The 27,207-nt window shown below is 52.2% G+C and overlaps 1 protein-coding gene across 1 annotated transcript in view; it reads right to left on the bottom strand.

The window, feature by feature from the left end:
• Window positions 1–11,290: 11,290 nt before the first annotated feature.
• HTRA1 (HtrA serine peptidase 1) overlaps window positions 11,291–27,207 on the bottom strand; it is a 51,208-nt gene continuing 35,291 nt past the window's right edge. Inside the window, exons 4-9 of the mRNA XM_039250449.1 lie at window positions 18,584–18,778; window positions 17,610–17,642; window positions 16,090–16,204; window positions 14,948–15,005; window positions 13,361–13,456; window positions 11,291–12,004 (exon numbers count right to left, since the gene is read on the bottom strand). Coding sequence (XP_039106380.1) covers window positions 11,836–12,004; window positions 13,361–13,456; window positions 14,948–15,005; window positions 16,090–16,204; window positions 17,610–17,642; window positions 18,584–18,778 — 666 coding nt within the window. The 3' untranslated portion in view covers window positions 11,291–11,835. The remainder of the gene's footprint in view (window positions 12,005–13,360; window positions 13,457–14,947; window positions 15,006–16,089; window positions 16,205–17,609; window positions 17,643–18,583; window positions 18,779–27,207) is intronic.

The following is a 27,207-nucleotide window of genomic DNA, read 5'->3' as shown; positions in this document are numbered from 1 at the left end:
CTCTCTCACTCTTGCTCCCCATCCCCTCTCTCTTGCTGTGTTTTCTTTGTTCCTCAAGAAAACCACAGGCTGCCAACAGCTCTCTCACTTGAATTTGCTCCATCCAAGGGACCCACAGCTTGGAACCTAGAATCTCTTAGTTCCAAAAAAAATCAAAAAGGCCACAAGTGAAAAGGCAGCACTTGACACAGCTTTTAAGTGCAAGCTACCCCGGGTTGAGTGTTCGCTGTCTTCATCAAAGAGTGGGTGCCAGTGGGAGCCGGGCCCTGTGCCAGGAGGCAGGCAGGCTGCACTGATTGAGAGGCTGCTTAGATGCCCATCCCAGTTTCCATGTGAGCTGGACGAGGGGACAGTTCCAAGCAAAGTTGTGAATGGGGACAGGACATGAAGGAGAAATGCCAGCAGGTGTACAGTACAATGTTGTCTGTACTTAAAACAAAAAGCACCCACAGAGGCTACCTCATACTGTTTCTGGTATATTCTACAGGCCCACACATTTCAGCTGGAGCTCAACTCAGCCAGGAATTCACCACCTAAGACTGGGAACAGGGACACGTTCAGAGGATGGCCGGGATGCCAAGTGGATGAGAGAGCCTATCACATGAGAGCTCCATGTCCTTTCTAAAGTGGGAAGTTAGTCTAGAGGATGAAAGACCAGGGTGGGGGTGGGCACACCAGCCACCATTAAATATTCAACGTGCTGTGGGGCCCCAGCAAGCCGAACTGGGACAAAAAAGTGGAACTTACAGGGACACCAAGTTTTGACCCAATACAAGTCTGAACTGTTTTCAGGGTTGGGGGTTCCCTATTCATGGAGGGGTGCAGGCAGGGGTGGACAGCCCACGGTGGTCACTCATGGAGGAAATTGGGTTAGATGACTCCTAATATTTCCTCCAGTGTCAGAGTGGAGCTCCGTGTTGACCTTATTCTCCTTTTATGGGGCCAACCTGATAGGTCACCATGGCTGGACACTGGAGAAGACACTAAACACAGCGCGTGTCCTGCAACAGCACTCTTCCCTGGGGCCAGAGAATCACTCCCTCTTGTAGGTCTTGAGGAGGTTCTATGGCCAACTGCCGTGCAAGGTACTGTCACCTGTGACCTCCCCCCACGTAGTCTCCATAATGTGAGAGAGGTACAGCGATTCCCACTTTACAGGTCAAGGCACTGAACCCCATCACCATAAAGGTCCATCATTCGGGACATAGAAAAATTAACTGGGGCATATTCATATTACAGAATACTAACATGGAGCAAAACAGAAATATGTGTGTGTGTATTTTATGTGTGTGTACACACACACACACACACACACACACAGGATAGATCTCAAAGAACAAAATTGAGTAAAAAAAAAGTTGTAGAATAAAACACACTAGATATCATTAACGAAATTCCTAAAGCCCACATAAACCAATGCACACTGCTCATAGATATGTAGGTAATATATAAATATATGAAAAAATGACGCACCAAATACAAGGGGGATGAAGAGGCAGGAAGGGTGGGATTGGGCGAAAGCAATCAAAGGAAAGTTCAGATATGTCTATAGGGTGTTTAATTTTTTATTGATAAAAAGCAAATACAGCAAAGTGTAAACCGTCATCACACTGGGTTAGAAGGCAGATGAGTGTTCGCTCACTGAGAGACAGACAGGAATACACGGAGGCCTGAGCCGACTGGAGAATGTCTCCCACATTGCCTGAGATGCTGGCTAAAACCATTCTCAGCAAGTGGATTCTGACCCAGTTCTGCTCGGCTCCCCCCTCTGCCTCACAGGGCTGGCCCCATCGCACTTGACGGTGCCTCCTCCTTACTTGCCCCCGTTTCTCCCCCCACCCACTGTTGGGAACCCCAGCAGCCTCCACCAGTAATACCAGTGAGGGCTCAAGAGCCCCAGGGGAGGGAATTGCTTGCTCAGCATCGCTGAAAGGGGCATCAGAGCTGAGAAACTATCCGATGATGGCAGGGGCCCAGGGGCCTCGAGAGAGGGGCGGGGAGGGCACAGAGGAAGGCAGAAATGACTGTAAACAAACATTCCAGGCCTGACATTTGCCACCCTGGAGAAGATCAATGTGTCACCTTGGTTCCCAGCACGAGAAGGAGGCAGGACTGGCATCCCCAGGCCTGGGCTCTCAGCTAGAGCGCCTGTTAGCAAGCAGGTTTCCAGGCTCTGCCCCGGGTGGGTGTGTGGGGTCAGAAGATCCCATGGCGGGGGGGCCTCAGACCAGGTGTGTCCCCATGAGTGAATGCACACTGGCTTAAACCAGATCACGGCACAGTGCCACGGGGGAAACTAAATCCTGCTAATCTTCAAAAATGGCAGAAATGCTCAGCAATAAAGAGAACTATGACCAAGGAAGGGAAATACAGCAGGAGAGGAAACAAGACACCCAGACTAAAGAGCGAAGAGGTGCTCCTGTGACTAAGTGATGCTCCCCTGCCCCTTCGATCCTAAAAGAGTCCCAAATTTCAAAGAGCAGGGAGCCAGAGGCTGCAGGGTGCTCCCCATAGGAATAGGCAGGATGTGTAGACATTTCTCTGCAGCCGCTCCTGTCCAGCCCCCGCTCTCGTGTGCCTCGCCTAAGACACTCTTCTCGAGTATGGGGCTGGGGAGAGTCCGCAGGTAAGGTCCCTGATCGCCCAGGGGCTTATACTTTAGCAGGAGAAACAAGCAATAAACAAGTAAATGCGGTCCGTGTGTAACATGCAAGGGAAGGGGCTGGGAGGGGGCAGAGAGGTGGTGGGCTCAACATCTCCCCCAGCCTGATGGTGCTGCCCTCAGCTCCCCCTCTCTTGGCTGCTCCCTCCAGACATCCTTCCCTTTCAAGTCCAGGTCCCTCCCCCGCCCCCCCCCACCCCCGCACCTCCCTGAGTTTCATGAGGCCAGTTCACCCCCTAGTGGACACAACTATGCCATCACCATGGCCACGAGGTTTCACGGAACTGCTGCAAGTCTGGTTTTGAATTTTAATTCATAGACTTTATTTTTTTAGAGAAGTTTTGGGTTCACAGCAAAATTGAAGAGGAAGTTCAGAGTTCCCAGGGACCTCTCCCCCACCAACCCCCATTTCCAATATCCCTCACTAGAGTTGGACATTTGTGACAACGAATGGACGTGTGCTAACATGTCCTCATCACCCAAAGTCCATAGTTTCACTAGCCTTCACTCTTGATGTCATAGATTCTATGGGTTTGGACAAATGTGTGTGTCCATCATTTGGTATCATATAGAATAGCTCCATTGCCCTAAAAGACACTCATCCCTCTTTCCTCACTAACTCATGGCAGCCACTGATTTTATTTCCCCCTGTCTCCATAGTTTTGCCTTTCCAGAATGGTATACAGTTGGTATGGTATGGTACGGAGCCTTTACAAATTGGCTTCTTTCACTCAGAAAGTTCTTACACGTCTTTTAAATGTTATTTGATTGCTCATTGCTTTTAGGCACCAGATAAAACTTCCCTGTCTGGATGTATCACAGTTTGTTTATCCATTTGACTACTGACAGACATCTCGGTTGCTTTCAAGGTTTGGCAATTATGAATAAAGCTGCTATAAACATCCGTATGCAGGATTTTGCGTGGACGTGTTTTCTTTCCCGTTGTCTTTCAGTGTTTTTACTCTTTGCAGGTTTTCAGCTTAACACACTTAAAGTAATGTGTACAGATGAGGAAACGGTGGCTGACAAATGTTTGCCTCCCTCCCCACCTTAATCCAGCACAGGGACAGGGCTTGGGGCTCAGACCCCTGAGGCAGCCAGCACGGGATTCTGCAGATGCCCCTTCCAAAGGATGCACCACGGCTGCTGCCCTGGGAACCAACTCAGGGGCTCTGGAGAAGGAATCCCGCTTTCCACTCTCTGCTCTGACTTTTATGGCTGTGTGTCATTGAACAAGGAAAGCCACCTCTCTGAGCTTCTGTTTCCTCCTCTGAGAAGGGGGGCCACAAGTCACGAATTCAGAATTCGCTGGGATGGTGGCTGTAAAGGCTTGGCATAGTGCTGGGCACACAATCAGTGCGGGAGAAAAGTCACAGGAACAGGTGCATGACCAAGGGGAAAGTAAAACAGATTCAACAAGCCCCTAACTCGGTTGCCGTAATTCGACAGAACGTTCTCCGGAAACCTCCATTCACTGCGATCTACTTTCATTAAAGCAAGAAAGCAGCTCAGAATCTCCCACGTCGACTCCACCTTTGTTGATTCCAGTTTTTTCTTTTTTAATTTTTTTTATAGTTTATTTATTTTTGAGACAGAGAGAGACAGAGGATGAGCGGGGGAGGTGCAGAGAGAGAGACACACACAGAATCTGAAACAGGCTCCAGGCTCTGAGCTGTCAGCACAGAACCCGATGCGGTATTCGAACCCATGAACCACGAGATCATGACCTGAGCCAAAGTCTGACGTTTAATCGACTGAGCCACCCAGGTGCCCCTGTTGATTCCAGTTATTAATTTCAGTGCAATTAATTTATGAGGGAAGGGACAAGGAAAATAGGCCAGAAAATAGCTCTCACAGTTGAGGGTTCTTGATTGTTGGGATTTCTGAGGAGGTCTGAGTTCTACATAACTGATTCATTAACACTCTCTTTCTTGAGGTTTCTAGGACCTAAGAAACCTCATGGTTATTTTTTTTTTTATGGTTATTTATTTTCTAGAGAGAGAGAGACAGAGTGAGAGCAGGGGAGGAGCAGAGAGAGAGGGAGACACAGAATCTGAAGCAGGCTCCAGGCTCCGAGCTGTCAGCCTGACATGGGGCTCCAACTCACAAACTGGAAGATCATGACCTGAGCTGAAATCAGATGCTTAACCGACTGAGCCACCCAGGTGCCCCTCAAGGACGCATTCTTTATGCTCAGTATCCACCGTGCAGGGCCTTAGACAGCGAAGCACATTTTTACTCTGGAAATGGTCTCAGATCCTGTGTTCCCGCTCTAATGGCCCATTGGGAGAGAGCACAGTGCGAAAAGCACAAGACAGGCGGGCCCACTGGGAGTGTGCAGGGCCTGGGCCTCCTGCGGATGGATGCTGACGGGGCCCCACAGGCTCCTTATCGCCCCCAGTGTTTATGACCTTTCACGGGGGTGATGCCCATGAAACAGAGGGGGCGCTTTCTAGTTTTGCAAAGTCATGCTTATAAACCAGCCATGGAGCCTGTGCGCGGCCAGCTTTTCTTTACCGCTTCAGAGATGGTCCAATGGAAAATTCTGTTACAGAGGTCCCTCTGTAACAAGGATCTTTGGCACACACCGCACTGAGACAATCACTTTTAAAAGTGCTAAATATCCCCACAAGTGCCCTCAGTTTTTGTCAGCATTCAAGAGTCTCTCATGGTTTGCCTCTCTCCCTTTCCCCCACCATTTCCGCCCTTCTTCTCCCCCTTGTTCCTCCGTGTTCCTCCTATACGTGCAAACATATGGTATTTGTCCTTCTCTGCCTGACTTATTTCGCTCAGCATAACACCCTCAAGGTCCATCCATGTTGCTACACATGGCCAGATTTCATTCTTTCTCATTGCCATGTAGTATTCCATCATATAGATAAACCACATCTTCTTGATCCATTTGTCCGTTGATGGACACTTAGGCTCTTTCCATGTTTTAGCTATTGTGGAGAGTGCTGCTGTGAACATTGGGGTACATGTGCTCCTATGCCTCAGCATTTCTATATCCCTTGGGTAAATTCCTAGCAGTGCTATTGCTGGGTCATAGGGGAGTTCTTGTGGGGATGAGCACTGGGTGTTATGTGGAAACTAATTTGACAATAAACTATTTGTAAAAAAAAAAAAAAAAGTGGAAAAAAAATAAATAAATAAAAGTGCTAGATAAAACAGCTGCCTAGGGGCAGGAAGGCGCCCACAGCAAAAGTGTATTAAGGCCTAGGGGCTGAAAGAGAGGACTCCAGAGCCGGACATCTCAATTCCAATGCACCCGCGTTACCTTCCCCCTTGCCGGGTGACTTCAGGCTTGTCACTCAGTGCTCTGTGCCTCAGCGTCCTCATCTGTAAAACGGGATTCTAACAACACGTGCATCATTGGGTGGCTGTGAGGCAGCGTGCACACAGCGCACTCCTGTAGCCGGTGACGCTGATGGCGGTGATGACCCTGCCCGCAGGGGTGCCCGAGGAGGAGGAGGAGGAGAGGGCCTAAAAGGCAGTGTGTGTGCCTCAGCCAGTGGGCGCGGAGGATCTTACCTGATCCAGTGAGGCACACTGGACAGAAATCCATTTCCATAAAGAATCTGAGCTGCGTTTTAGTTGTTTTTAAGGAAAAATGCAATCGTTAGTGTTTACTTCATTTGATCTTAGCTGATCCTTGGCAGGCACCGCACTGAGACAATCACTTTTAAAAGTGCTAAAAAAAAAAAAAAAAAGTGCTAAATAAAACAGCTGCCAAGGGGCAGGAAGACCTCAGCTCTGTGCGTGCTCCACCCACATCTTGATGGCAGTACCTGAAGGCCATGGTCAGTCCCCTGTGGGAACAATGACTCAGCCCAACTGGGGTCCAGATGCAGGACACAGACAGGGTCCGAAGCCCATTTGGCTCAGGTAGAACTAGTCCCAGCACCCTGCAAAGACAGGGGCCCGTCTATATGGGCTTCAACATGCAGGGAGTATTCGATTCCAAGAACTGGCCTCGGGCTTGGCAGCCAGATTTCCTTTCTGTGAGCTGTGCTGGGTGCATGGCGGAGCGGGGAGGGCTCTGAACTGTAACCAACAACACATATTTTAAAACAGGAGACTGGCTTCCCGAGTCCCATCCTGACAGTTCTGTTGGCCCCACGTGGCAGTCATAGCTCACAAGTCAGTTCTGGGGAGGGCGTTCGGCCCGACATTGGCCCGGGGAGACAGCTGCAGCCATACAGAGACGGAGAGCCCAGGCGGTCTCAGGGCAAGAAGGAGCTGCCCAGACGTGAGGGGCGTGAGGCAGAGAGCGGCAGTGACAGCAGGCTCACCCTCCAGCCCACCTGCGTCAACATCACCAGGACAGCTGAGAGTGACATCCAGACATCAGCTCGCTTTTAAAACGCTTTTGCACTGAGCCTTACCACCTGCTCAGCCCAGTGCTCCAGGGAGTTACTGGAGCCCGTGGACCCAGGGAGGCAGAACACAATAGAAGCCTGTGTGCCATCCGGGTACTACCACACCTCTGGCCTCACCTGGAACCACCTTCAGAGGAGAAGGCAGCTTTCACATAGTAACCTTGAACCTGCACTGGCCCATTTACCCAGATATATACCCCCTTTGACACCACATCAGGTTGGCCTCGCTCTAGTGGCATTTGCCGAAAGGGGCCAAGTGCTCTCGCCGGCTAATGAAAATACTGCCGTCCAAGGCTCAGGCCTGTCTGAGATGTTAACCAGGTGAAGACAAGCACCGCACAAGTTTTAAAACCACGTGCTGCTCTTCACCATGCCCACCAGATACGAGCAATTCTGCAAAATTTGCAGCGGAAGAAATGGAGCCAGAAAAGACGGGGGCCACGTACAGTTTCCGGGCACAGCACCCACTCAGCTGGGCCCCAGAAGAGATGGTGAGGAGACCCCTTCATGCTGTGGCCTCTCTCCTGGCCCGTGCATCTAGGGAAGTATCTGGTAGGGTTGGATGGGGACCAGCCAAGCCACGTAAACGGGCCGACTGGTGTCGCTCCAGGTTTCACGAAAGCTGGGAGCAGGGACTGGACCCACAGAGCCAAGACTGGGAGAGGTGTGGGGAGCGGGAACCCCTCGGGAGACAGAGAAGGGGGCGCTGCCAAGCCCCCGGCCAGCGGGGCTGTTAGGGGACCCTGGAGGGGTCTGAAAGGCTCTGGAGGAACCACAGACCAAGCAGGCTGCAGGCCCCCATGACCACCTTCTAGAGTGGAGATGGACCCAGACCTGCCCCGAGACGGAGGTACTGGGAGCCTTAGTCCCAAGGAGTAAAGGTGGGCAGGTAGTGCCGCACAGAGACGATGGGCTCAGACCTCCAGGGTGTAGGTCACAGCCGCCTGCTTATTAGCTCTGTGACTTGAGCAAGATGCTTCATTTCTGGGCGTCAATTTCTTCACCTGTCAAAGGAGGCAAATATAGCATCCACCTCAGGGCTGATCTGAGAACTGAGCAGCTAATGAATGTAAAGTGCTCTGCCCGATGTCTGACACACAGCAAGCACCCAACAGATGTTAACTATTCAAGCTGTCAACTGAGAACCAGAGGGATGACAGGCTAATCACAACAAAGACAAGAACAGCTATACTTACAGCTATACTTATCTAGAAGCGCGTGCCCTCACAGTTAACCCGCACAACCCCAGGGCAAGGGGGGACATTGTTATTATTCCTCACCTTACCGAGGGGGAAACTGAGGCTCGAAGACATCCATAAACACCCATGTTACTCCTATTTATTGAGTGCTCACTGTGTGCCATGTATTAACTCATTAACTGTTGCTCCCCACATCAGCCATAGGACGAAGCACAGATGGAAAAACAGGCACAGAGCAGTTAAGTAACTTGCTCCAAGGTCACACAGCCAGTAGGATGCGGACCACGGATCTGAAATCTGAACCCACATTTATCTAGCTCCAGAAGCGATGCCCCTTCAACTCAGCTCTGCCTCCCAGGCTTTAAGGATAATTAGTATTGCCAAAACCACCATCAGAACCCAAAACAAGAAGAGGAAACAGGGGCACCTGGGTGGCTCAGTTGGTTGAGCATCCGACTTCGACTGAGGTCATGATCTCGCTTGTGGGTTCAAGCCCTATGTTAGGCTCTGTGCTGATGGCTCAGGGCTTGGAGCCTGCTTGGGATTCTGTGTCTCCCTCTCTCTCTCTGGCCCTCCCCCACTCACACTCATGTCTCCCTCTCTCTCTCTCAAAATAAATAAACATTAAAAAAAATTTTTTTTTAAGAGGAAACAGCTGTCCTAAGAGGGCCTGTGAAAGCCTGTGGTATGAACGCAGGGTAGGTGGGTAAACAGCCCCCACAGGACGTCGGTACCACAGGTCAGTGCAGCCACGTAACTGAGCACATTATGTCAAGAGTGCACCAAGCGGCCATCTTTGAGGCCTCGTATATGACCACATGTGCAGGCAACACTCCAACCCCACCAGGGTCCCGTGGCCCTTCAGGAACTGCTGCTCCGTGTTTACAGAGGCCTGTGCCGTGGCCTCCAGGCTGATTCCTTCCAGCAGAACCTTCTGTGATCTCCCGAGTGGATGACAGGCTGGAGACAGACAGGCTCCGGCCGGGGCTGCCGTTGCCTTGGACGCCACACAGCGCGCCCACCCCACCTGCAGTGGCACCTCAGCCCTGGGGCCCGCCCGGAGGAGCAGGCCCACGGGAAAAACATCTGGGGATGGAACCATTCTCTCAGTCATCACCTTATGGGCAGAGGGAGGGAATGCAAAACCCACGCCCAGGAATGAAAGGACTTACTGGCTCCTTCTGACCTTCCAAGGTCATCTAAACAGACAGTGAAGGCGCCCGAAAAACAAACAACCCAGTGAAGAAATGGGCAGAAGATATGAACAGACACTTCTCCAAAGAGGACATCCAGATGGCCAACAGACACACGAAACGATGCTCAGCATCCCTCCTCATCAGGGAAATACAAATCAAAACCACACTGAGATACCACCTCACGCCAGTCAGAGTGGCTAAAATGAGCAAATCAGAGAACTCTAGATGCTGGCGAGGATGTGGAGAAACGGGCACCCTCCTACACTGTTGGTGGGAATGTAAACTGGTACAGCCCCTCTGGAAAACAGTGTGGAGGTTCCTCAGGAAACTAACAATAGAACTCCCTTATGACCCAGCAATAGCACTGCTAGGAATTTACCCAAGGGATACAGAAATGCTGAGGCATAGGAGCACATGTACCCCAATGTTCATAGCAGCACTCTCCACAATAGCTAAAACATGGAAAGAGCCTAAGTGTCCATCAACAGATGAATGGATCAAGAAGATGTGGTTTATCTATACCATGGAATACTACATGGCAATGAGAAACAATGAAATCTGGCCACGTGTAGCAACATGGATGGACCTTGAGGGTGTTATGCTGAGCGAAATAAGTCAGGCAGAGAAGGACAAATATCATATGTGTGCACGTATAGGAGGATTAGGAGGAACTTAACAGAGGACCAACCGGGAGAAGAAGGGGGGAAATGGTGGGGGAAAGGGAGAGAGGCAAACCATGAGAGACTCTTGAATGCTGACAAAAACTGAGGACTGATGGATGTGGGGGGGAGGAGGGATGGGCATGGAGGAGGGCACTTGTGGGGATGAGCACTGGGTGTTATGTGGAAACTAATTTGACAATAAACTATTTGTAAAAAAATAAATAAATAAATAAATAAATAAACAGACAGTGAAGGGACCCACCAGGGTTGTGAGGCACACAGCCACTCTGTTGCCTGGCGTCACTAGTGATGAGGGTCTTGCTAAATCGATTTCCCCTACACTGAACTTGGGCCTTTGTTCTTCTACAGCCTCTTCAGTTACGGACTGGACCTTGGAGATCTCCTGGTCCAGGAAGGATTAGGCTTTCCATCTAGGGAAGCCATCCTCCATCCTGTCCAAGGCCCCCCTTTTTACGGCTGACAAGTGGAGAGCCTCACCCTCCACTCCTGGTAGAAAAAGCCTCCTCCCTGGTGTGTGCTCTCCGCAGGGACGCAGCCCTGTGTTAACTTCTAAACTAAATTTATGCGACGGTCTACACGGGTCCAGCCTCCACTCTTGGAAGCTTTCACAGAGATAGAGGTGCCTCCAGCTGCTTACAGTCGCACCTGTTTGAGAATATGTCGAGGGGAGCCCTGCTCTCCCCCTCTCCCTCCTGAGGCTTACAGTCTAGTTCTTAGGTCAGAGCCCAGGACAACTGGAATCAGCTTCAGCCTGTAGTTTCTGGGGACTTAAGACAGGAGAGTTCTTGGGTCACAGAAGGCCTGGGTCCATCCTCCTCTGCACTGATTCCTCTATCCTGAGCACCATGTCTGGCACAGAGCAGAAGCCCAGAAAATCTCTGTTGACTGATTGTATGATATACGGGGTCAACAAACTCTCATCAGTTTAAAAAGTTCCAGATGCAAGTACGACTGTCCTCAAACCCTATTTGATGAAGCCAGAGTGGCCAAGCACAGTTGTTAGTAATGCGGGTAAACCCCACAGGATGATTTGGAAATCACTGGTAAGCCTGCAAGCTCAAGCCTGAGTGGACAATGTGGTTTAATGAGGAGCCGTTGACCTTACATGTAATCATTTCAAAGGACACCAACCAGCTGTTCCCAGGAAAGGGGAAAGAAGCAAGCCACAAGGCAGAGTATGAAGAAGTACTTTAATAGCTCAAACTCATTGTGCCCCCAGTTCTGAAGAGGTTCCTAACAGGCAACTCTGGCCGTTTGGGAAGCCAATGCTCACCGGCCTGTGGTCTCCGGCGTCAATCTCCTCTGGGTGCTGACTGGGAGGAAAGCGTAAACGTGCCCAGTACCATTTGGGCTCCCATGGGGCCTTCCTCCATCTATGCATTGTATCAACGGCCTTAGTTCGACTAAGACGATGACTCAGTTAAAGGAAGAGACAGATGTTGACTGTCTAAGCAGGAACAGTCCAAGCCGGCAAGGAAAAGCACACTGTATACATAGGAGTACAGAAGGGCGAGCTTCTGCCTACGGATCTATGACATTACATTTGTTTCGCCTGAAAACTATCAAGGAGGATTCTGTTGGCCGGGGTGCTTCTGCTGAACAAGGAACGTGGTGGTCCAAAGTCTTGAGTGTCCCGTGCCACCAGCCCAGAGTGATCACGCATCGTCCACTGGAGAGTCTTTGAGGGGAAACATGAAATCCAGCTCATGCCTCTACCTACGGGTCGATTTCTTCAGGAATCACCGTAATCATAATGTCTTCATTGCCCCTGCGGACAACCATGTTCAGGGTGCTTTCCTTCTTAATAACGTCACTGACGTCATTGGCGGAGACCACCGACTGTCCATTAATGCTGATTATGACGTCATTTTCCTTGAGCCCGCCCCTGTAACACAAGGGGAAACACAGTTGTAACACGTCCGTTCCTCCAGGTCTAACTGCCATGAAAGGGACTCAAGTGACCATTGACAGAGCCACAGCTTAGAACCTAGAAGCCCTGAGCACGGCGGGTGGGGTAGCGGCGAACTTACGCAAGAGTGCCTTAAACTACCAACGGACTGCATTATTTCCTTTTGAGAGTTTTAGGCCAAGTCATCAGTCCTGTCCATTGCAGAAATGCTTCCTGGTGCTTGTATGATCGGACGACAGACTGACCCCAAAGGGGGCAAGGATATGCCATAGACCATCTACCATGTATCATGACCGTGGCCAGCTTGCCTGTAATGGGCATCACAACTCAGAGGGCAGTCCCCGAAGGAACAGGTGGAATGGCTCTGTTATGAGGCCTTCTTTTGTGTTATTGCTGCTGTAACTTTAGCTCTTGGGTATGACGGTGTCAAATAAGCGATTACGTAAGCTCCTTTAATGGTCTAGCACAGCATCAGCAGACTGTCTCTGTACAGGGCTGGGTGGGGAATATTCTGGGCTTTGCAGGCCATATGGCACCCATCACAACTCAACGCTAGTGCTGTAGCCCTAACGCCGCTGTAGGCAGCGTATGACTACCGGGCATGGCTGTGCTCCAGTAGACTTCACTTAGGGACACTGAAATGTCCACTGCGTATAATATTTATGTATCATAAGAAAATATTCTTCTTTAAGCTATTTTTTAGCCACTTAAAAAGGCAAAATCTACACTTTGCCCGTGGGTCATATTAAAGTGGAGCAGACAGCAGACCAGATCTGGGTCCCAGGGAACGGCTTGCAGGCAGGCCCCTGATCTAGTTCTTCTGTCTGCATATTACGTCAATAGAGGTAAGAAGTGCTGACTGCCGGTTGAGTTACTTCTTTTCATGTTACTTTGAGGTGTTATTCTTCTGGAGGTGTGGACAGGTATGGCCTGATCGGTAACAGACAGAGTTAGAGAAGGCTTCTACAGGACAGATGTCCTTCTGGAGACTTAGGATGGGACCACTGCCCAAGATCTCAGGGACACTGCTCCTTAAACCCTCCCTCCCCAGCCAGGCCTAACCCAGAGATGCATGAAGAGTCGGACACTGCTCTTTGCACCCGAAGGACCTCTCAGGAAGCGAGGACTTTTGAAGATGGGAAGCATCCTTTTGCTGATGAGTCCTGAGCTGAACCAGGTCCAAAGGCCTGGCTGGTGGGATTGACCAAGGATGTCCAACCCTTTTATCAAGGATCCTCACGACCACCTGAGCTGGTATGAGAACACAGCCTCCCCCGACCGCCCCCAGGAAGCCCCGGGATATCAGGCAAAGAGAAAATAATTCTAACTCACGCTTCTGCTGGGGTATCAGGAAGGACTTCGATGATATATGCTCCTGAAAGCACATCTGGGAAGTCCCGGTGACGGTCTTTCAGCTCTTTGGCTTTGCTGCTTGGAAGGAAAACACCCGTGTGAACACCAAGTCACAAGGGGCCCCCTGCTGGCTGAGACTCTGCTCTCACCCAGACTCTCCTCCTGATCCCTGAGTCTGAAATAAAATACCTCGAGGAGCTTGGCTTCTGCTTCACGTATCTGTCTACTAAAGTCAAAGATGTACTGGCTAACGGGAAGGGCAGTGCTTTATCATTATTATTATTATTAATTTTACTAATGATTTAATAGTAGCTATTATAACTTAAGGAGTGAATACGGTATATCTGTTGCCTGGGTTAGGAGCCCCAGCTCTGCCACTTTCTGTGTGACCCTGGGAAGCTGCTTAACCTCTCTGTGCCTTAGCTTCCTCGCCTACAAAACAGGAATAATGAGAATACTCTATGACATAGGGGTCGTTTCGAGGATTAGGTGAGATGGTCTGGACACAGCACCTGGCCCAGTGCCTGGTGCAGAGCAAACGTGGGATAAATACAGTGGCTGGCGTCACTGTGGTTAGTGACCCCTGCCACCCCCTGTGGATCCAAGCCTGGACACACATTCGGTTGCCCAGTCCTCACCACACACCAAAATGCCTGCACTGTTATCCTTCTCCTGGAGAGGAGGAAACTGAGGCACAGAGGTCAAGTCATTTCCAGGGTCATTAGCCAGGAAGTCGCAGAGCTGAGAAAGAACTCAGGAAGCCAGAAGCCAGAGTGTATGCTCCTTCCCCATGCCTCTGTCGCTCACAGTTCCAAGACAGGTAACTGATTCATATTTGAGTCCTCATTCTGGAATGCTAAAGATGACACCACCATTCGTACTATGCATCTAAACTATAGTAATATAGTCACAATGAACTAAGAGTAAATTAATGATGATAACTAATATGTTAATGTCTACATTCGTATGTTCTGCTCTTTGCTGACTATACCTACAAGTTTACCTACGAGAGTTGCCACCGTGCCCTTAGTTACCAGGACTCATATGATGATACCAGACTTTTCCATTCAGGGTAAAACACCAGTATGTTGCAAGCCTGGCAGCCACAAGCCGTGACTTCCACCACCGACAAACAAACCTGACCCAGCATTCCGGCAGCCACAGCCCACACGCAGCCGTGCTCCCAAAAGGCAGGGTGCTCTGGGCTGAGGGAGGTGCTGGGGCACTCCTGGAATGTGGATTTCAACGGAACAAGTGGTAAAAGGAAAGCACGAGAGAGAGCAACCAACACGCCCCACTGTTCAGGCCTGCCTTTAAAGAGGAGGGTAGAATCTTCTAGAAGGAAGGACCTGTTCCCTCCAAACACACACACAAAAAAAATGAAGCATAAAACCAGAGGCCCAGGGGAATGATGGCTCCTCCGCTCTTTCCTGATGTTTCTCAATTATAACCAGAAACTGAGATGCTGAAGGCAGCGGGAGGTTTCTCTTTTCAGGGTGCCAGTGTGAGCCTTCCAAAGTTCAGGTTTAAGTTTAAGGTACAGACCGAGATGTCCCGCTTACCCACCTGGATGTGAGCGACATCATTCGGATGCCAATATACTTCTTCTTGGTAATGGCTTTGCCTGTGTGACAACAAAAAGACAACAGGTCAGCCCAGTTGGCAGCTACACTGGGGCACCAGGAGCTGTGAGGCTCGATCCCTCCAGTGTAAAGTCAGGGCCCCCAGGGCGTACACTGGCGATGTGGGTCAAATCTTTTCCAGACCCTTACCTGCCATGGCACCTGGGGAAAGTCCTGTCACTTCTGTTAATGGCCAAAAACCGAAGTGATACTTGATTCCTCTTTGACTCACCCCCGTGTCTGATAAATCCAGAATCTGAGCCCTGCATCCCACCCCGGTGTGTCTCACGTAGGCCTACAACTTCCACCCAGCCTCTCCAGCGGAGTCTCCACGCAGCCACGGCAATGACTTTCCAAAGTCGTCCACCTTCCCTGTTCTCAGTACCACCCAAGGCCTTCCCCACGGCCACCAGGGCACAGAGGTCAAGTCACCGTGCCCCTGGCTAACCGCTTTCCACGTCCACCTGTGCGACCTGACCTTCACTGCACTCCAGCCACGTGACCCACTCACCGTGTGTGCTGTGCCCACAATGGAGCCCTTGAATCCACTGTTCCTTGGCGTGGAATGCCCCTCGCCCGGCACTCCCCCAGCTCACCACCCTGCTTCATTTTCAGGGATGCATCATCGGTATCTGAAATCTTGCCTGTTTGTCTTCTGTCACCCTCCCTTCTCCCCAAGGCAGCGTATAAACATCACACATGCCGGGGACCCTGTGGAGCCATGGAACCCCCAGCCTCAGCCCAAGCAGCTGGGTCAACAAACATTTGTGGAATGAACGGTCTCCCTGACTCTCAGTTTTTCTCATCAGCAAAATGGGACTCATACTACCCTTCTGAGAGGGCAAAGGAACTTAATGAAATAAAATGATGTATAGAAATCACCTAGGATCCTGCCTGGTACATATGAGACTGAACCACATGAAACATTCATGGCCAAAAAGGGTCACACATCTGTAACCCAATTCCAGGAGCCTAACAACATGCATCCCATTTTCCTTCTTGATCCGAACGAAAGGCCTGGCTGACGTGCAGGCGTGTGACCGGCCCCACCTGAACCACCTGCGGCTGTGCGGGGCCGTGCTTTACCTTTGGCCTGTCGGTCATGGGACTCGGTTAGGAACTTTTTAATCTTATCCGATGGGATTGCAAAGGAGATTCCAGCTGTCACCTTCAGAGTGTTAATCCCAATGACTTCGCCATCCTGAAAGGCAAGATGGAAACAGCCTGCTGAATCCACGGTGGTTTACCAGAAGGCCCACACCCAAAGCGAACAGATCATCTGTAATGAAGGAAGTCTTTGAGCTGCTGAAGGGGGGGGGGGGCGGGGGGGGGCTGGGAGGAGAGGGACCTGGGGCCACAGTGGGGAGAGGCATTGCTTGGGCCGCATGAGCCACGCTCAGCAATGGGGGATCCAACATACCCCAGGCTCCGCCCTCTGGGACCACCATGCCGCAAAAAACAGCCTCAAGAGGCTCTTTTCAAGGTGCTCCTTTGCTCCTTTCACAGGGAATATCTCCGAAACCTCAGAGTCCTTTAGGGGGCTGTTCACAGCCTTGGGCTTCTTCCATTTCCCATGATCTTAAGATTCTGCTACTGATACCCAGGGGGACAACCTTAGCGCCTAGGGGTTACCAGGAAAATGCAGTGTTATCTCTGCTATCTCAGCAGCCAGGATGTCATGGGGGCTGCAGGGTAAGGCCCCGCCTCGCTTCCCCTGCTTGTCACAGACCGGCTTCAAATCTCGGAGGAAGACAGTCTACAGGGTGTGCTCCAATTCAAGACAGATTCCTAGTTTGGCAAACACTACTCGCGGAATAAGAAGCCCCCCTCACTGTTCTTCTGCACGCCTCTGTTGAATGGTTCGTTCAGCTCAGGCTGAGAAGGGGCAACTGCCAAGCGACTACAAATTCCCTTCTCGTATACTTCCTGCTACACTGAGAATTCGGTCCCCGACACCGAGAACCTTCCAGGAGGTGCTGCCACCCAGGGCCTCGCTAAAAACGGCCTCAACTTCCCATCGAGGGACAGGAGGATAGGGCTGGGTGACCCCTGAGCTGCGTGGGCCTCACTCTGGCAGATCCTAAGGCCTCCCTTTTCATGCTTCCGTATTTAACTGCAGACTTAAGTGACATCTCTGTGAGCGGGGGCAACTCCTCATTTCAGCCAGGTCTTAAGGGAGGGCTCCTGGCCAAGACAAAGACCGTGACTGAGCCAAGCCAGCTTGTGTGGTGGCCTGGAGACCTCATCTGAAGGCCGTGCCTTTCTGGGACAGGCCAGAACCGCTAACACCTTCAGAATAAAGGCCTCCCCCTCTGGCTGCTCCTGAGTTGGACCTGAGTTCCACTGCGTTTACTTGTAGCTCTGAAACCCAAGCGTGTCTGCGGGCATCACTTCAGCCCCGACTGCCGCGTGCCTTACTCTTTCCAGAAAAGATAAGAAGGGTAGTTTGTAAGGACACAGTACAGATTCACAGATGTCACTTTAAACAAATCAGATTATGCGCTGTGGCAAGTTCCTGTCTGAAAAGAAAGCAAAAAACAACAACAAAAGAAAAACCCCCGAAAATGTACATAGATTTAAAAAAAAAAAAAAAAGAAAGGCCTTACCAGATTCACTAATGGGCCTCCCGAGTTTCCATACTGAAATCAAACAAAAATTAAAAGGTTATCAGTTTATGTCTTTTCACGGCTCTGTGGATCTCCTTGCCTAACAGGCTCTCTTCTTGCATTTTTTCCTGTCATCCTAATAGGTCGCTGGGAAAAGGGACCTTAAACAATTTCAGAAAGTTTTAGATGTGCCATAAATAGGAAATTTTTTTTTCTTTTGGCTCCAAAGCCCAGAGGCCAACTATAACTTCCCTCAAACACCCAACACAACTTCCTTCTGCTGGAACAGGCTGGCTACCTGCCAGCCCCAATGTTTCAAATCTGCACGGCCCCCACCTATGCGGTCCCTGCTTCGCTGCTGGGGCTGGAAATCCACATGGTTTGTTCTTTTTCCATTAGTTCATGCGGATCACAAGAAAAGTTGGGGAGTAAAACCTATTAGGGCAGTAAATGCACAAAACACACTGCTTCTTATTTATTAGACAGATGCAGGGGGAAACACATTGCTTTTTAGAAATGCCAATCCTGTAAGGAGACAGCCAAAGGGGAAAAAATGTGGTTTATAAAAGATTCCGTTGATGAGAAGGCCTGGCCTCCTTAGACATCGAATAGTCTGGGCCTGACGCTCAGACTGCACCCCAAGGCAAGGCGATGACCTCAGGGGCTACAGCACCTGCACCAGGTGAACGCCCTCCTGCAGAGCCTCAAACTCGGCTCCACCAACAGGCCTGGAGGCAGCGGAGCCACAGCCCCTCCAGTGGGGTGGGGAGCTCCCTTGGGCTGCAGACCTTGGCGTATCGGAAGTCCCCTTCCCAGAAGTCCCTGGAGATCGTGGAGGCTGAGGACCAGCCCTCGGCCTCACCTGCTCTAGGGGGTCAAAGGCAACGCCTTGGCTGCCACCTTGAAGATCCTGGCTCCAGCCCCGGTTCCTAAGCCCAGGTTTCCAAACGCCCGCCCGACCCCACAGGGCTCACGTTGATGATGGCGTCTGTCTGGATGTAGTCCATGTCCGAGTTCCGGAGCCCCAGCTCTTTGCCGCCACGCTGGGTGGTGCTGACGATCCCAGTGGTGACGGTGTTTTGAAGGGAGAACGGGCTCCCGATGGCGACCACGAACTCCCCCGGCCGCAGCTCCGAGGAGCGGCCCAGCAGCAGGACAGGCAGCTTGCCCTGGAACCACAAGGTTGGCGCTGCTGCGTTTGGGTAACAGAACGGACGACGCACAGGGGAGCGCTGAGCAGTGACGGGCCTCGCGTGGGAGTGAGAGCAGGCCCGGGGCCCGCCCCCCCCCCGCCCACCAGCATCAGCATGTTGCAAGCCAGTGCGGGGCAAGCGAGCGCCGGAGCCGCTGGCCAAGATGAACACGGAAGGTCATGAGAGGCCACTGCGGGGTCGCGCCATATCAGCACAGACCTGCGGTGAGACCCCGAGACCAGGGGACAGGAGACAAAATCTGGACTCGGGGTAAGACGTGCCCAAGAAAGGATCCTGAGCCCACACGCCCCCCGGCGGATGCACCCCCACTCATCACAGGCACTGCTATCCGAGTCCTGGGCCCTGAGGCCTGGAGCCGCCCGGGTTCAGCTGGGTGCATTTCTGTGCTAAGTGCAGGGCAATTCTGGTGAGGCGCGGGCAGCGGGATGGGGCAGCAAGGCACCCAGCCTTCCCCACCCCTCCACCAGCCCCAACACCTCAGAAGCAGGCTCCTCCCCCACATCAACCACCTCTGCTCCGCACGGCCCCGGTGAACTGACCCACCCACAAGCCTGACCCCCAGTGCCCTGTGAGGGCCCGGCGGAGTCAGAAGCTCCAAATAACTCTTCCAACTAAGCCCGGACAAACTAGAGCCAGCCGGAGCAGCCAGGGCTGCAGAGAGCTGGGCTTCCTTCGGGAAGGCCCGAGGCTCTCCCCCTCCCTTCCTTCCTGTGCCAAGCAAACCTTCCTCTTGCCTTTGTTCCCTGAGTCAAGAGCAGCAGCTGCCCAGACAACGTGGACCAGGCCCAGGAAGCCGAGGCCCCGCCCAGGCCTCGCGCACTTCCAGCATCCTCACGTTTGTCTGCCTCAACAAAGAAAGAGGCGAGGGGGTCCCCTGAGATGATGGGGTGGGGGGAAACCAGGGCTACTTTAGCGTCTGCTCTGACAGAAATAAGGCAGACACGAGCGGGTGAGGCAAGGTAATCAATGGACCCATTCAACAGATGAAGAAGTTGAGGCTCCAATGGGGCCAATTAAAAGATGCAGACGTTGAGGGTGAATCGAGACAGAGCAGAGATCCACACCTCGGACTGTGCCCCCCAACCCAGATTCTCTCATCCTCTTACATGACGCTATGCCGTAAAGACCCCCTGCCCCCCAAATGAGGAAGAGGCTGGGTCAGAAAGTTCATGGAGGGAGAAGGAATATTGGGGAAGGGATCTAAGACCTCAAACTGACTCTGAGAAATAGCAAGAGGAGACATGCCCCTCAGGGCACAGATGGTGAGAAGCCGGGTAGAGGCCTGTTGGGAGCCCAGAACCCCGGCCAGGTTGCCGGATTAGATCCTGCCGGAGTTTATAACCACTTGGGTCCTCAGTGTTGTCATCTGGAAAATGGGAATAACACGGCACATCTCTCTCATGGGTCAGTTGTGAGGATTAGGTGACAAGACCCAAACAGCACTATGAAGGCCGCCCGGCTTGTGTTAGGCACCCTGTGAGCGGGACACAGTGACCGTGGGGTCACCCGAGGCCAGAGCGCACGGTGCTCTGGAAGGGGCAGGCCTGCGGCCCCGCACCCCTAGCTCCTCGGCGCCCGGCGGCACGCCAGCGAGCTCCCCACGCCTGTTTACCCTGGGCCCGCGCCAGCCGCCCTTGCCAGGAATGACTTCATCCAGCAGTCACGGCGGGTGGGCGAGCAGGGCCGGTGATGTGCACTCGGCCACTCTGGGAGAGGCCCGCTGGGGACACTACGGCTCCTTCGGGGCCAGGCAAGGGGGCACGGCGGCGAAGGCTCCTGGGGCCAGGGCATGTCTGGCTGCCGCTCCAAGGCAAGAGATCAAGTTCAAACAGAGAGGTGGGCCCAGCCCACACCAGCTCAGACACAAACTGGGAACCGCGTCAGGAAGTTCTGCGGGGCAGGGCTCGCCATGGGGATCTTAGCCTTGGCACACCCTTGATCCCCGCGTTCCACCTGGACCCGGGCTCCCAGGTCTCAGGGTTCAGAAGGCAGAGGGGCTCTGAAGACACCGCTTGGGCTCCTCTTTTCCAAGTCTGAGCTCAGGGCAGAGGGCGAGGCAGGGAGACAAACACTTTGGGGGCAGCGGAGCTCTGGGGACAGAGGAGAGACACCCCCCATGAGGGGAGGAGAAGAGCAGGGACCTAGGGCCTGTTCAGCCACGCTCACTGGGGAGGGCCAGGCTGCAGGGGCCTCCAGCACAGGGAAGTCATCACACTCGAGGGGCCACATGGGCTTGGACAAGAAGACATCAGTGATGCTAGCCCGTGTCTCCCCAGAAACCAATCCTCCCTTGAACACAACAGGGGGAAGGAACTCTGGATCCCAAGTGGCCAAACCTGCACCAATGGTACCAGTGGGCAACGCCAACCCTCCCCTCGTGTAAGCTGTTACTCACTCCAGCATCGCCTGGATCATGAAAGACAAGCGTAGACAACAATAAGCAAGCGGACATATCCCAGGGGGGTGGGGGGTTTTAACATGAAGCCTCGACTGACATGGAAGGAGTGAACCTTCTACCTCCCGGCTGACGAAGCACTTTTGTGGCCACCATGAGAGTTAGGGCCTGCGTCCCCCCCCCCCCATTTTACAGATGTGGAAACTGAGGCTCAGAGATGGAGTGACTCCTCACAGCGAATGCACAGCCCGGCTAAAGAAGAGAACAGGCTTCCCAATTCTCAGACCTGCGCTCCCAGTATGTGTTACCCTGAAACCTAACTGGAGGCAGAGGTGACCTAGGGCGGGAACGTGGGTCAGGCCAGGCTTACAGCTCTCCATGAAGTCAAATGCCCTCTCAGGGCCATCTGGCCCCTGCTCCTCCCAAGGGCTGCTGACCCCACCGGCATCCGGCTCTCTAGCTCTTTCAGATCCAAGTGGGCTCATCTGATCAGCCCTCACCTCAGGTCTGTCGGCTCAGCACAGCTATACCTCTGCTGGCCAAATTCCTACTCGGTAATTGAGCATTTTATCCCATGGCTGTCTAGACACACAGTCCACAGGGGGCCTCGGGGAGATGAAACACAGATACTGTGGAAGCGCCAAGCCACACCTCAGGCTTGACCTGCAGATGGGAAATGCTGGCCTGCTCACTCCTGGTTTCGCTCCGTGGTGCCGTCGGAAGGCTGGCTCCCGGCACACCCACATCAAAGCCGCCTCAAGGCTCCTGAGCAGACACTCGGCCTGAGTTTCCTTTGGGAGCGACCCCAGCTTCACAGGCTCGGTCAGAGAAGCAGGCCCCTCTCCTGACAGCCCCTTCCCCCATCTCACCATCCCAGGCATGCAGCAGCCTACGATGTAAAACACAGGCATCTCTCCTCCGCCTGGCAGCAAGCAAGGGGGCCAGCAGCACCCATGCCCACGTCAGATTCTCCAGCCACCAGGTGGATGAAAACCTAAGTCAGGTGTGCACACTGCAGCAGCGGGGGGGGGGGGGGGGGGGAGCTCGTAAGTGGCCACAGCAAAACTCCAAGGCTCTGTATCAGAGCCGAGAAGGAGCCCTCAGGCTGTACTTGGAAAGCCTGGGTCTCACGTTTGGCCCAAGACTTTCGAGGATGAGGGATATTCCGCAGTGTGTCCGGCAGGCTCCCAGTTCTCAAGGTCATGCTCATCCTCATCGAGGCGGGTGGGGGAGCTATCTGGATGTGACCCACCACCGCTAAACAGCATCCTCACACCACCACCACTGAGAATGACCTTAAGAACACACGAATCCCCCTAACACCTGAGTTTTCAGCCCAGTGCCACCCAGGCAGATGGAGAAACAGCCCAAGTGAGGGTGTCAGAAGTCCTGGGTGTGGACTTTGGACTTCCCGGGTCTGTGTTAAATTACTAAACACTAGCCGTAGGCAGGATACTGACCGTGTGGTAGATTTAATGCTGGAACGTGGAGGAGGTGAGTGCAGAGCATGATTAAAGAAGGCTCTCCCATTCAGTTAATTACAACAAACAGCCAGCGGGCCGGCAGCACTGCTCCTGTGAAACACCACCAACATGAAAGAGAACTTTCTCAACAAGCATTCCCTGAGCGTCACCTAAGCGCCGGGCACAGCGAACACAGAAGATCAATGAAATCCATCCATGCCCCGCCCCCAAGCTTACGGTCTGATGGGTTGGAGAGTCACATGGGCGTAAAAAGAGACATAGTCCAAATCTCCACTGCCAAGGTCAGTTCGGTCTAGAATGTTCCACAAAGGCTAAATATAGAAAAACACTAAAAATGATTTGGGTGTATCAATTACGGTTATTTTCAGCTGCAAGTATCAGAAAACCCTACCCAAAATGGAGTAAATGTCCAGCTGTTCAAGCGCAAGGTGGTGCCAGGGCTGATCACCTCAAAGACTCATGGACATCTTTCCTTCTGTCTGATCAACTTAAGCCACTCCTTTCCAAGTGTTATGTAAAGGCAGGACCATGCCCCGTGGATGTAAAGAATCTTTTCTCCCCTGTGTGCCTCTCCAGAAGAACAAAGAATCCAGAGGCCCAGCACATTCCTCTTCCTGGGTTATCGGTGAGCAATCACCCATAAGATTACCCTCAACCACTCTTTGACAAGGGGAACACGGCCCCCATGACTGCCTTAGCCTCCCCAGAATTTGTCCGCATTAGGATCGGGGTGGATCATGGTTGGACGGACCAGGGCTGTAGCATCAGGAAGAAGGAAGGAGGTGGGGTGGGAGCCATTAACGTTCACCAAGGCTTAGGGGGAATGGGTTCATCTTAGAGCAACGAACCTAGGTGCTCCTGGGTGGCTCAGTCAGTGAAGGGTCCAACTTGGTCTCAGGTCATGATCACACAGTCCATGAGTTCAAGCCCTGCATCGGGCTCTGTGCTGCCAGCTCAGAGCCTGGAGCTTATTTCGGATTCTGTGTCTCCTTCTCTACTTCTCCCCCACTCACACTCTCTCTCAAAAGTAAATAAATATTAAACAAAATTTAGACAGCAATCCTAATACCTAACAATGTTTGGGAAGGGCACTAATAAGTATAGGCTCTTTCATGCAGTTTTTTGGTGGCTGGGGGGTGTGGACGGAGGTGAAAGGAGAAACCTGCTTCAAAAACATGTAATGGTCGTGAAAAGTCTGTGTTAGTGCAAGACACAAGTGGTCCAAACAGAGCCTGGCCGAACCAACCACCCCCCCACCCGCCCCGGCCTTGTATGCATGTCCTACATGCCTTGTGCTCTGTCGTTTGCTTGGCTTTTACAACCAGATGCTCTGGGCCACCTGGGCGGCTCAGTGAGTTGAGCATCCAACTTCGGCTCAGACCATGATCTCACGGTTCATGGGTTTGAGCCCCACATTGGGCTCTGTGCTGACAACTCAGAGTTTGGAGCCTGCTTTGGATCCTGTGTCTCCGTCTCTCTCTGCCCCTCCCCTGCTCGTGCTCGGTCTCTGTGTCTCTCTCTCAAAAATAAACAAACATTTAAAAAAGTTTACAACCAGACGCTCAGTGGGACAGACCATCGTGCCCATGTGACGACGTTCCCATGGCTAGGAGCAGGCAGTCCCAGGACCAGAATCCTCCCTCTGCCTCCAACCCAGGTGTCCTTCCCTCCGGCCTCCCCTGCCCACTGCCCAGATGCTCATGGTGCAGGCCCTTTCCACAGGGGCGAGTGACGGCAGCAGAGGTGGTACACAGCAGGGCGCGTGAGGAATCCAAGGGCAATCAGCACAGAAACCAGCCAGAGGAGGCTGAGTTCAAGAGTCCTTGGGGGAGGGCCTGGCCATGCTGTTTCTCTGGTGCTGGGAGGTTGAACTATCCTCAGCCAAGCCCGGGCCAGGGCCTGGAGGCAAGCCTGTGGGCACCACCTGCTTCGATGACTCTCTATGGGGCCTGGACTCCCGCTGAACGTGAATCACACACCGGAAGCCCCGAGGAAGGAAGTCTGAGTCTGTGCTGAGTAACGTCCTGGGTGATGGCCTGCTTTGGGCCTATCCTCCAGCAGTAGCCAAGGGTGATGCACAAGAGAAGGCTCAGACAAAATCACACCACACACACACGCGCACACACACACGTGCATACATGCCACCTCAGCCGCTGATCCCAGAAGCACGATGTCCCAGGCAGCGGGACAGCCAGCTTTGGACCTGGTCCCGTATGAACTCACTCCGTGACCTTGAGCCACTTGATTGACTTCTCTGAGCCCGGGATTTGACCACTTCTAAAATAAGGCTGTTGGAGGCTAGTGATGGCCAAGGTCATTCCAGCTCTGACAATTAGGGTTCTTTCCAAAAGACCTGGCTGATGTCCAAAAAGCCTATTAGCAGACAACCGTTAAATTGGTGAGATCAAAACAGGCACCGCAGTCCTTAATAAATAAATCTCTTTTCATACAACTCCCCGATGGGGGCAGATAGATGGTCCTTGCGAGCGCCTGCCGCAAGAGGAGAGGGGACTCCTGGAATTCTCCAGATGCTGGCTCAGCCCAGAGTTGTGTAGAGAGGATCTAAAGGTAATGGCCTGTCGATCTTTCAGCTTCTGGCCACACCGGGTTCTGCCTACGAGCAGATGCTCATGCCCCTGCACTCCTTACAGAGAAGGCCAATAAAACTGAAGAGAAAAAAATGTTCTTAACCTAATGAGGCAAGTGAACTACTTCTTTCTCTTCCTTGGAAAGTATAAAGCGCTCCTGCTACAAAAATATTTTCGTGGCCGAGTGGGCGGGAGCCGCTGCCTCTGCCCGCCGCCCGGCACGCTCGTTGTCGAGGGGCTGGAGCTCCCAGCCTGGTCCTGTGTGTATCGGCCGCAGGGTGCTTCAAAGGCTAATGTTGCAGCAGCTGGCTGGGACTCAACGGAGTGATTCAGTGCGCTTTCTGGAAACAGTTATGCTAACCTTTCATTTTCTTTTAAAAAAAATATGCAATGGAGAAAATAGCACGTCCCCCATACCCAGGAAGAAGCAGAACCACAAAGCTTGCCTGCTTACTGTGGAAAAGCAAACGAGGCCGCAGAGGCATTGGGGCGGGGGGTGGGGGTGCTGTCAGCATCTAAGACTGTTCCATGGATGGGAGTAGGGGAGGGTTCGGGAGACGGGAGAAGCAGGGGAGGCGGAGGGAGAAAGAGAAAGGAACAGAGCATGGTCAAGCCCGAGCAGAAAGAGAAAGAGTCAGCCAACGACCTTCGTCATCCCTGTCTGTGAACCCCGCCAGAATATTTAGTCTCCATCAGGCTGTATCAAGAAACACTGGCATCTTAAAAATTTGCTTACTCCTGTTGTCTAAGCCACAAAATGTCAACAGTTCTATATGGGAGCCCAATGGGCAGTGACTGTACTCATTTCACGGCATCCAGAGGAGGCAAAACATTGTCTCCATCAAGCCTAACTCTGGTCTTCGCCGCACACCAGCCTCTGGACCCCATCACTTTCATCAGACACTGACTCCAGCTTCACTCACGATAGGGATTGGCCGCTAAGGATTTATTTTATAAGTCAGCGAATAGGAAAGTGAAAAATGAAAGAATGAACAAACCAGATCATTAAAGATCCTTCCCCAAGGGAAGGGCAGGGGTCCATCTCTGGTGGATTCAGTGCTCAGCATGCTGCAGCCACCCAAGTCTACTCACCTGAACTGGCTCCTCACTCCCCATGACCACTTAGACCTTGTGCTGTCCTGTATGCAGAGAAGCCCAAGGAAATACCTTTCCTTTCAAATTTATGTTTAAAAAAATTTTTTAAATAGTAACAGCCTCTGCATAAAAATAATCTGAGACGGTGACACAGGGCATATTACACTAAGCTAATTAACATAAAAAAGAATCACAGAGAATAGTCTAACCACAAAGCCAATGGTTTCAATGAGCTGCCTGGTAACCAAAGCAAAGAGGGAAATACCATGAGTCACATACTCTCATTACCAGATTCTGGTGCTTTCATTAGCAAAAGTGACTTGTTAATTAGCACATGTATTAAAATAATCGGTCCAAATTCATCAGAATGTCTTATTTCTCCCTTGCCCTAGAAGGTGGTCACGATGGTGGTGCGAAAGCGGTTTGGGGAAACTGCATCTACACTGCCGTGAAATAAGGCAACCAAGTCGTTATGCAGTCTTAGCACTTTCAGACTCTCAGGAGATTGACTACATAAGAAAGTGGAGCTTTCCAGAGTATGACCAGGAATTCCCAAGAACAAGGCCAATAAGAAATGTAGACAACATGCAGAAAAAGCAGCTAACGAGAAACGTCGGCTGGTGATCTGACGGGCCCGAATAAACTCACTGAGAAGTAAGTTTGCACTTGGCCCAAGGTCCGTGGCAGGCTTGGTGCCCAATCCTCCCCTGGGGTGGCTCTACCTGCCCTCCTGACACCTCCAAATGTAAGCTTCCTTGCCCGCACCAAGTAGAGTCTCCCCAGCCCCCAGTGCCTTCTACCTCTTCTGTTCGCTCCTTTTCT

This window comes from Hyaena hyaena, unplaced genomic scaffold (assembly GCF_003009895.1).
Source record: "Hyaena hyaena isolate Hyena2069 unplaced genomic scaffold, ASM300989v1 scaffold_367, whole genome shotgun sequence".
Lineage (NCBI taxonomy): Eukaryota > Metazoa > Chordata > Mammalia > Carnivora > Hyaenidae > Hyaena > Hyaena hyaena.
The sequence above is the reverse complement of the archived record's forward strand: the minus strand, read 5'-3'. Positions and strand labels throughout refer to the sequence as shown.